Below are 11,151 nucleotides of genomic sequence, written 5' to 3' on the forward strand. Positions count from 1 at the left end.
CGATGAAAAACTTGGTTTCGAGGGGCCAGTTGGTCCATGGGAAGTGAACGATGGGCCACTGGGACCGTGCGAAGCAAACGAAGGACTTTCAGGTTTGCTGGGCCCATGCGCGGTGAAGCTGGGCCCAACTGGGCCACGACCCCCGTAATGGGTGAATGTAGGTCCGACAGGCCCATCACCCTCCGTCGCAGTGAATGTTGGACCAACTGGACCTTTTCCTCCGTGAGACACAAATGTAGGGCCAACAGGACCATCGCCCTCTGTAGCGGTAAACGTCGGGCCGACGGGTCCTCTGCCTCCATGAGATATGAACGTAGGTCCTACGGGACCATCACCCTGTGTGGCAGTGAACGACGGACCAACGGGGCCTTTTCCCCCATGAGCAGTGAAACTGGGTCCTACAGGTCCATCCCCCTGCGTAGCAGTGAACGTGGGTCCTACAGGTCCGGCTCCGCCGTGAGGAGTGGACGACGGTCCAGCAGGACCCGAAGGTCCATGCGCTGTAAACGACGGACCTTTAGGCCCGCTTGGGCCATGGGCAGTGAATGACGGTCCGCCCGGACCAGAAGGTCCGCTAGCCGTGAACGACGGACTTTTAGACCCTCTTGGGCCATGGGCAGTGTATGACGGTCCGACCGGACTAGGAAGTCCGCCAGCGGTGAACGACGGACTTTCAGGCCCACTTGGACCATGAGCAGTGAATGACGGTCCAACCGAACCAGAAGGCCCGCCAGCCGCGAACGACGGACCTTTAGGCCCGCTTGGGCCGTGGGCAGTATATGACGGTCCGACCGGGCCAGAGGGTCCGTCAGCTGTGAACGACGGACCTTTAGGCCCCCTTGGGCCAGCTGCGTTGAATGAGGGTCCAACAGGTCCTGGTCCTCCATGGACAGTAAACGAGGGGCCGGATGGGCCAACAGGTCCAACAGCGTCGAAGTGCGGACCCTCGGCAGCGTGATGCTTGATTACTTGGGCTCCCGGAGCGACAGGACGAATAGGCGCTGCTGGAATATTGTCGGGATAAGTACCCAATTTCTGTAATGCAATACACATTTTTCAAAGTTATGAGCCAGAGCTACCTTGCTTATATTTTGGTAATAGTCGATAACACAGTGCCGTAGACGACTAAGCGTCGGTTGAAGGAGATCAGGAATTGTTGTTTGAAGTGCCGCCTATGACGTGTACCACATAACTTGTGTGACGTTCTTTAGTTATATATATATGTTACTCTGCGTGGTGAAATATTTTTTTGTTTTTTATCTACGAAAGAATCCCCTATGTAACAACGCACCTTTTGTTTCTGAACATGTCCGGTATTCTGTAGAATGCCCCGAGTGCTCTCGACGATATCTGCAACATCGTTTGTGAACACGGCTCCCCCTACTTCTCCGGGCTTAGTTCCTGGTTCATTTGTGCGGACTGTAGCTCTAAAACCGTCCTTATCGGCCTGATAAGTGACCTGACGCACTTGGCCATCGACATCAACAATTTGATATCCTCCGCGGCGATTATTATCGGCATCAGTTTGCTCCCAGCGTTTCCGATTGGTGTCCCAATCTGTGATGTCGTACTCATACCGATATCCCCCTTGACCCTGTCGAATTTCACAAATGAGTAAAACAAAAGCAAAGTTTACTGCGACTTGTACAAAACTGCGTCCAAAGTCGACATAAATTTACATCCATTCTTAGCAAGTTTACGTACGAAAACTGTGTGGGCACACATTTTACCGTTACATACACGAGAGTTAGAAAAGGCAGAAGTTGAATAATTTCAAGCAAATAGTTACTAGGGTGTAGGATAAATGGTTAATAGGACGCAAGTTCATTGAACACAATCAATATCATAGTGGAGACTTACATCTTCCGACTGTGAGACGCTGCTGAATCCATCATTTGATCGAGCCAGCGCGGCACCCACCAACATGAAAACGACGAACGCCTGCGGAATAACAATAAAATTTCAATACCATGCCCTCTATTATGTTGGCCTAGTACGTATGCATACAAACTATATATTAAAGGATAAAGCTAGGCTGCCCTCGACCATAATCACATAGCCAATGACTAAAATAGCATGCGCATAAATTTGTGTATGTTCAGAAAGCTGTAAAGTTGGCCATATGACCAATCGATTCTTAGTAAACGTAACGAGTCTCGCAAAACGCGTATATGATGACAAAACGCTGGGCAAATCCGAGTTACTGAAATGGAACAACATAATAAAAGATTATACAGAATTCCCGCAATCGCATAACATTTGTGATTGCCCATTAAATGACTATCATTTCATTGTATGCGTTTTATTTGTTTGTAAAGTCAACGAACGACCTTGTGGGCCTCATATGTAATCATTACATGTTCGATCCGCACCTGAATTCGTCGACGCAGTACCGCGCTTGTACCAGGGGATTCGCCATGTTGAAGACGACTTAAGGTTTATTGCTAGCGGCATATCATGACGCCTCATCATATAGATTTCCACTAGTTTTCTCTTTTAAAGTCAGCAATTGAATTGACAAGGTTTTTCGACTGTTGTGTGTGTTGAACTGGAAATGACTGTTGTGAGTTTTTATTAGTGAAGCGTACAGACATCTACCAAAGTCTTCTGTGCCGCCCTTTCGGTCCTAATAGCCATAGACCGGTGCCTCAGTGACGTCGGGTACTTGATGAATGAAATGCAAGTCTCCTGTGTGGGACTGATGCTAATAGTAGGCGATCATAGCAAATGATGCGGACATGCCGTACGAAAGCTTGTTCCACTAAATATATTTGATGTTCTTATTGCTGACGTCCTATGACATCAGAATATAATCGTTAATTAGTGTTACGGCAAATTGTCCGCTTCTTATTTACCACTGCCACATTTGCCCATTCAGCTAACATAAAGTTGTGCCTATTGATTTTAATAGCTATGCGTTCGTTAAATTAAGGTTGGCCAAGCACAAACTAAGCTATTTATATATTACTAGCAGTGCTTATGTTACATTTTACCGAACGAACAAAACAATACATTAACTAAGGCAAATAATCTTCTTCAAATTACCCGGTTTTTACAACGTAGCTCTATTTTACTGCAGTTGGGTTTTGTCCGGCGATTGCCATTCGAAAAGAAAACCTCCTAGATAGGAATCAATCTGCCTGCAACCTCGTTAGGTATCTTCGCAGTTTTCAAGGTGGCGCACTATCAGGCAATCACGAAGGCTGATTACCAGTCGTGTTCCGAAATTATACAAGCTTTCTTTGACGAAGTAGCAAATAAAAGAAGTATGATTATTGTGGATGACGTCGCTATTTTCGTTGGCCGCAAACAATGAGTTGGATTGGCTTAAGGACAATGGACAGAAAGCACACCAAGATGAGCAGATGTGCGGAACCAAAGTTGGCCACCTGGCCACTGGGGATGACCACGAAATTTATGGGGAATTCCCAGCGGTTTCTGTTGAAATAAAAAGCGCGTAACGAGTGGACAGAAGATACGATTCTCCGGCCCTTCGATACGAAAGACCGAAGCAAAGGAATAAGGGACTATGATGGGGAGGCTGTATGGCAGACAGGACAAACATAACAAGCAACAAAATCGCTTTTTCCCTTTGAAATGAATAGTAGAGGTTCTTTGCGCGTCGTTCGCTAGCCGGATCCCACGTGGAGGGGAAGATGGGGTACGACCTCGATAAACAACGTAATTGCATCCGATATATATTAGCAAAAATAGGTGTTTTAGCACTAGAAATAAACACGAGCTTCTGAGGAAGGTTTAGGGTTGCAAAATAAGTTCTATAGAGGAGAGCAATATTAAGGTGAGGTTTGTTCATTGTATTGCTTGTGCTTCGCTGGTTGGAAACTCGTGTAACGCTTTAGAGTGATATATTCCGTTCTGGAGGCTTCTAATTTTATTAGACACAGCCACCAAAGACGCTTAGCGTAAGCATAGTCTACTTAATAGAAAGCAATATAGCTTATTCGGTATTGCGTTCAATATACCGTAAAACATACACTTGCCACTTTGAACGCTCATAGCTATAATAAGTAAAGTTGACAAACTTGACACGCATTTAGCAAGGCAGTCAGGTTGATTTTGGAACAGATCTACCGATCCGACTTCGTTTAACATTGCTATTAATCTTTATTTGACACATGGGCTAGATAGGCCGCTTAATATAAGTATCATGGCTATACAAAGTGTCTCCCTCCCCGTTTTTATTATACTTTCCCCCACTTGATTTTTTGTTACACCGAATGTTGACAAATTGTCTTTGATTGTTAAGTATTTTCCCAGGTTGAACGGAAGAGAACATTTCAAGTTGTTCGGTCCGTACTATGTAGGTCAGCCGTGTTAGCTGGTCTATTTAGATGATATACAAACATATATTCACTGCAGTCATGGATATTTAGGTTGATGCTTATTCTATAATAAGAATAATCATAGTGAAATAATCGTGCCCTTGCTCAGCTATTGTTGTATATAAGGGTTCCATTTCTCATACAGAGCCGAAGTAGCCACTCGGTAATGGCAGCATTATATGATACATAGAAAATATCATTTTCATCTCAAATTGAATAGCGGATTTCGAACTTACGGAGCCATTGATCGGCCCCTCTTCGTATGACCACTTTTCAGTCTCATGTTGGAACGAGGTAAGCGACCAAAAAGAGTCGAGGTCGCTTCTAACAAAGAGCTTTTAAAAGCGAAAATTTTATCTTCTACATATATGCATGTATGTAAGTTGTCTTCAATTCACAACTATCTATGTTTTATAGATTAAACATATAAGCTTATACCTAAATAAAAATTTTGACAATTCGCCCTAAGCAACAGGGTGTTTTCATCCACCATTTGCAGATTCGATAGATAGAAACCATTTTGTATACTATACAGTATCACAGTATAGTTCAACTTTTAGCCATGTTCGGGTTTCCATGAAAAACTGCGTCAATATGCTTGGCTAGAAGCGAAGAAAAGATACCCTTTATATGAAAGAAAATATAGTCAATTACTGTTGTATGTGCAAAAAATGCTTGAATTACAATTTAGGCTGATTTTGGCACACTTTGTCATTATAGCTTCTATCGTAGTATTCGTTAAAAACTTTTCTACACAGAAAGGTTTACGCTTTTCTGCATGTACCATCTTTTTGACAATATTTTTAACGCTATTTTCCAAGATGTGTTGCATTAGAGCGTGGGGGGCCTCAAGTAGATTCAAAATCATCGTAAACAAGTTAATCGCGATAGAAAATTTATTTTAGTCCAATCATGACAGCCTTCCATACAGTTAGAGCTCACGATCAGCTTTTGTTTGGAATTGATATAGAACGTAGGTACATAATTGCAACTAAGCTTCGTTACGTATTTTCGACATTTTGGCTAATAGCCAGGATACAGTTAAAAGCGAAGCCCGCTGAGTCGGTCGTAGGTCGTACCGGCTTAGCAGTGAGCAGCAATCCGACTGAACGAGCTCCGCCGACTAAAGGGCGCGGCGTTGATATTTGACAGCCTAGGGGAGAGGAGGGGGCAAGTTCCCCTGTTAATGGGGATATCAAGAGTTGTATTCTATGAGAAATAGAACATAAACACTTCACTGATAACGCGTTAGAGTCGAGCGCATTACGCATACAGTTTATACGAGATTCGTAAACGAGCATCCTTCTTTCGGGGTTTTCCACATTTTTTGGCCCGTCCTCAGTAGAGTATATATGTATATTTAAAAAAAAAAGAGAAATTACAAATACGGACTGCCTTGTTTGGGCGCTTCTTATTATGACATCATTTTCTTGTCTACAATCCAAACGCTCAAGCTCACCATTAAATGTGTATTACCAACCATTAATAAATGTAGTTCTAACAATATTCAACTTGGAATTACCAACACGAGACGTTTTTATTAAGAGTATTTGTTCTTGCCAACATTAACATAGTCAAATATTACCATTCGGACATGTGGACTTTACCCCGTCGAGGACGCATTTTCAGCTCGTCGCTATTGTTCGCTAAGCTACGAAAACTCTACCCATTTAGAGCTGTGCTATTTGTCGATATCCTGCCGATCACCGCTCAAAACGCGCGAAAGTGGCCACTGACTTTCCCCACCGTAACAGCGGTCCGATGAGTTTGACTTGAAGCCATATTTAGACAGGGCTATCCATTTCTACGCAAAACGAGACGCCTTCGCTAAGCTCACTCGTTCGAGTCACCCCTAAAGGAAACCACTGACACAACTACAGATCCGGTAACAGCGTACGCGCTGAGTTTTGACGCTAAAATTTGTTGCCAACTTTAATTTTTGTCAATGAAAATATAGGCCTGCTTCACAAGTTAGTTACTTACTTAACAAGTGTTGCTCTATCAAAAACACGAAACCTTTGTACGTGGTTGAATTTATATTGAACAATAAAGGGAGCTTGAATACATGGCTAAAACTGTTAAAAATATCATCCAAATTACAAGGCACTATAAACCCGTTGAAACTTCTTCATATGCATTGTTTTACATATTCAGTATAAATTCTAAAGCGTAACGGGTTTATACGACAAACACCTGTTGTTTCCCAGTCGTACGTATACTGTATGCTTGCACAGAACGGCAACCACAACTGGGTGCTCGTGTTCGCAGCACGTTCTGTGCGTAACAAACCTTTCGCTGTTTAACCTAATGGGAGTACTGTTATAAACCTTTATTACTGTTACTATTGTTATACACAATACAGACGTAGCTTTGCCTTGAGGTATTCTATCTCGTGCGTAGTATGCATCAGAACAGGTAGCAAAGATGTCGTCCAAAAGCTGTTGCACCTCACTGCTTGACGTGCGTTTATCTGTGTTTCCTACGAAGCGCTCTAAAGCTGTTATTGTCACAAAACAGCCAAAGGTACCATTGACTCGTACTGGCGGGCTCGTGCTGAAATCGTCTTCAGCAGTGATATGCCAATCTCTCCAGCGAGCCTCAGAAAAAATATCATCTTTACATCATATTTAAAAGCATTATCTAAGATACACGCGTTTTGAGAACCTACTTACGGATATTACTCGGCATACCATCTGAGCATGTTTATTGTTTCAGTATTTCGTGTTGCTATCGGATTTACTGTTGTTATTGGTTTTTGTTGAAACGATGTGAAATGCTGACTGCTGCATCTTTCAAGCACGAGACAATCGACGAAACGTACACCCCCCTCTCTCTCACCTCTCATCCGCTCGGCTTCCCCTCACTGTTGTTTTTCTGTCATATCTACCATGATAAACCAGCACACCATGACCTGTACGGAAAGAAGAGAAACTCAAAATACTGAACTTCTAGAGATGTCCATAGAATTGTGTCTGGAACACCGTTGCACCTATGAGCTAGTTACGGAGCGCTGCAGCTGTATTGATGACATTGAAATAAACACACTAAAATGGGAAGCACCCCCTGAGACGCGGACGAATGGCCCGACGCCGAACGCTTCGACAACAAACGCATCTTGTCTAGATGATATATTTCTTTTACATGTCTGTCGAACATCGATCTGTAGCTGAGACACTGGTCTGAAGCAGACAGGCGGCGGTCGACAAGTGAGCGAATAGGATTTCTAGCTTTCCCAGCGTGTCCTACGACACAGTTACTGGTGCTGATCTACAACTTGTACATCCAGCACGGACGGAAAAACGGCCGAAGAAAATTATACACTGACTCAATTCCCGCTATATAACCATTACCATGGTAAGGGAAACTCAGCCCGGGGAAGTGACAACAACGGTAGTGGTATAATGGTGATAACGATTCTAGAATTCAAAAAATATGTGTTGATGCAGCAAGTACAAGACGTTCGTTTGTCATGTAAGAACGAAATAGCAAAGAAATCGTTTAGAGTATGGCGATTGAATTGGGTTTTAGCATTATTATCTAAGGCTGCACGTTACTGAAGACCTATACATCTGTTTTTGATTACGTTTCGTCACGAGAAAAATAAAAAGCTTTAGCATCTACTACACACGATCACAGTGTGCACGGAGCGAAACACGAACCCTAACTCTAATCTATCTAAAGACCTAATTCTCATTAACGAGTAAGCTAACTATAACATGAATTTTCGTTGTTTGTATTGTTGATCCATAGCACAGAACTCTCTCATTTGACATTTTCTGTGCATATTGACATGTGCTTATGAATCGTGCATAAGTGATGAACTGCAATTGGTATGGATGAAATTCTTAGCGTTTTCTGTTGTGAAACGGCTTGGAAACGTTAGCGACAACAGCCTAATTACATGGTGTCAGTCAGACGACAATGTCTTGTATAACATTTCGTCTGGCTTCAAATTCGCTCATTGAGAGAGAAAATTAATTTTCCTGTGGACTAGCGGCGGAAGTTCAACAGGGTTGGCAGCTGACCAACACAAAAACGTTTGTAAATGCCCGCCTGCTCATGTTTTTTTCCGACAGAATACGAAATAGAGTAACGAAAGACGAAATGCAACAATCGTTAATAGAATCAAACTAGTGAACATAACACTTTATGAACGGGTGATTTTGGGCCAACAGGCACAAACAATCGGCTATATCAGCATCAAATTAATGTATCAATATAGTCTTTTCACTGTATGCCCTTCGAAGAATAAACCTGTTTCTCCCAAACGAGTGTACCTCGTCAGCATGAAGCACCTGCTCTACAACGGCTGCAATTTACAGAACTTTTTTTTTTTTTTTTTTTTTTTTTTTAACAACCCTTACAGTGTACACTATGGAAAAAAGATTCGGGAAAGGAGAGCCGATCCTGCGGACGCTCGCAATGCATATTTTCCTAGCTATTACTAATGATCGTTGTGGTTATCTCGCGATTCGGTCATTTACAAACGTAGCACGCAATTCCTGCGTGCGGTACTCCGTGCTGTTCTATCCTTATCGAGTTATTGCTTGTGGATCACACAACCTCCTAAGCGGACTATCTAAGCGTTCTTACTTTCCCTGTTCCGCTTTTGTTCCGATTGCCATGTATCGTAGCAAATCAGCGATGGCATTCACTCGTGATGCTTCATTAGCGCGGTGAAAACGTATAAATCTGTCTTTCGTTCAATAGGTATGATCTAGCTAATGATCATCATCGTGATCGTACGTGATCCACCGCATCGCAAGCTTCTTCGGGGGCATTCGTCTTTAGTCAGTTAAACAATCTGTCTGTCTGTCAGTCAGTTAGTTGATGATCGTCGACTGTCTTCACAAATAACAAAATCAGGTCACCATAGAGGTTTGGTATGAGCTTCAACTACTGCAGCGAAAATTGTTTCGAATTAGGGAAATCAGGCAATACGCGCTAAGCGGGATGTACGTTAGCCGCACCGTGAGGAGCACCTTTTAAGTCATATAGTGAATGCAAAATAACTAATATAATAAGTAAAGAAGATCTAGCTTAACTCTTATCGACCCATATACTTAATGCGTTTGGAGAATAAAATAAAAGCACGTACGGCAACGCTAAGTTTTCAAGAGCAGCAGTAAATGACTTACGGAGCTACCTCGTGAAGTTTCGGAGAGCTAATTCTGCTGAAAATTGGCGAAAACAATTAGGGGTAACTTACAGTTCGTCGTTGAGATGAAGAACGTACTTCGCCAAAGTCAGAAACGTTCGAAATCAACTTAAATAGCAGGAATATGAATGCTGTTCAACTAAAACAATGGAGCAGAAAAGTTCTGACTATCCAATATCTAGCATTTACGTAATGTTTGGATTTAACTTCCATATTTGGCTTTCTATATATACTAGATAAACCTCCTACACAATCCCTGCCGTCACGTATCAGCGGCTCAGCTGCATATATGAAACAATACCCATATTAAATTTTGTTCCAGCGCCTGACATGGAGCTTCTTTATCATTCTAGGATTCATAGACGTATGTATTTAATGATTCGCGTAGAGTTAGACACTATTAATATATTTAGTAGATAATGCCAGTACATTTAGATCAAAATATGGGAACGCGACCTCATCACCAGTGTTCTTTCTGTATTGCAAAGATTCATGTCGTAATAGAATTGAAGCTCCTGCTGATATGGATCATTTTAAGACAATTTAGCTGGAGGCCGTCCGAGTTTTATACTACTGATTGGCCAGATCGGATCAATTCTCGTAACTGTAATATCTTCATGGTATTTAGCGAAGACTTGATATTACAAAAAAATTTGCTTACAGCTTTATCTTCATCTCATAGCTTGATATAGAAAAAGTAACACGGTGTTCGGTATAGTATTTTTAAGGCACGGATAGCGAGCCAATTTTGTGAGTTCGTTCCTGCTATAGGGAAACACGAGACTGGGAGGTGAAGTGACATATTTCATTCTATGCAACACCAATCTACATTCAAAATCGACCGCCTTCTCCTCTACTCGCTTATGATTTGTTAATTATCTTAGGTGTTAGGCATTAATGTACATCCGATAAGGCACACTGATTAATAATGGTTAACAATTTGAATTAATTGGTCGACTTCACTCACTCTCATGTTGATTGTTTTGTAATGCTCCATCCCGCATAAACACAGTGTCTCTCCGTCTGATAGTCCTCAGCACAAACCGCCACAAGCACCTTCACTTACTAGGATCAACAAGCACGAGGAACTTTGCCCCTTATAGGATACAGGTCCCCAGGTCGAACCTTGTCTAAGTGACCAACTACACAGCGGAGCCCTTTATTCGCGCGCCAGTGCAACGGTCAGCTGTGCGGTCGTTGGTCACACGGCAAATATTCAAGTTCAAATGTCCCCTCTGGCACGCGTCGCGTGTGTTTTATACCCACTCACACCAACATCTGCATCCCCGTCAGCCCAGCGACGCCACCTGGCGGTGAAGGTTCCAAAAGTCATTGGGGAATACCAGGGAGCAGGGCAGCGACAACGGACAACCGCCGGCAGGCTATAGCAATAATAATAATACGTTACGTTCGCCCGCTCCCTCACTGCCGAGTCTTGTTGAGAACCGTCAGTGGCATCGGCAACAGCTGTCGCGCCAGCACTGGATATTTGGTTGTAACAGCCCGTAATGCTGCTGCTACTGTTAGCGCCAATGGTTCTCGCGCTGTTGCCGATGCGGGTGCCGGGGCAGCGACCACGACCGCTAACACGGTCGCAGCGGAGGCGGTCGTTGTTTTTCTTGTTGCTGAAGAAGTTCATGTTGATCGTGG

The 11,151-nt window shown here is 43.1% G+C and overlaps 1 protein-coding gene across 1 annotated transcript in view; it reads right to left on the reverse strand.

Annotated features, from left to right (window-relative positions):
* Positions 1-10,742, reverse strand: part of LOC111262844 (uncharacterized) — a 12,275-nt gene extending 1,533 nt beyond the window's left edge. Inside the window, exons 1-4 of the mRNA XM_086969337.1 lie at positions 10,469-10,742; positions 1,861-1,941; positions 1,292-1,594; positions 5-1,035 (exon numbers count right to left, since the gene is read on the reverse strand). Of these exons, the coding sequence (XP_086825463.1) occupies positions 5-1,035; positions 1,292-1,594; positions 1,861-1,941; positions 10,469-10,498 (1,445 nt within the window). The 5' untranslated portion in view covers positions 10,499-10,742. The remainder of the gene's footprint in view (positions 1-4; positions 1,036-1,291; positions 1,595-1,860; positions 1,942-10,468) is intronic.
* Positions 10,743-11,151: the final 409 nt, after the last annotated feature.

Source organism: Varroa jacobsoni, unplaced genomic scaffold (genome assembly GCF_002532875.2).
Source record: "Varroa jacobsoni isolate VJ856 unplaced genomic scaffold, vjacob_1.0 scaffold_706, whole genome shotgun sequence".
Lineage (NCBI taxonomy): Eukaryota > Metazoa > Arthropoda > Arachnida > Mesostigmata > Varroidae > Varroa > Varroa jacobsoni.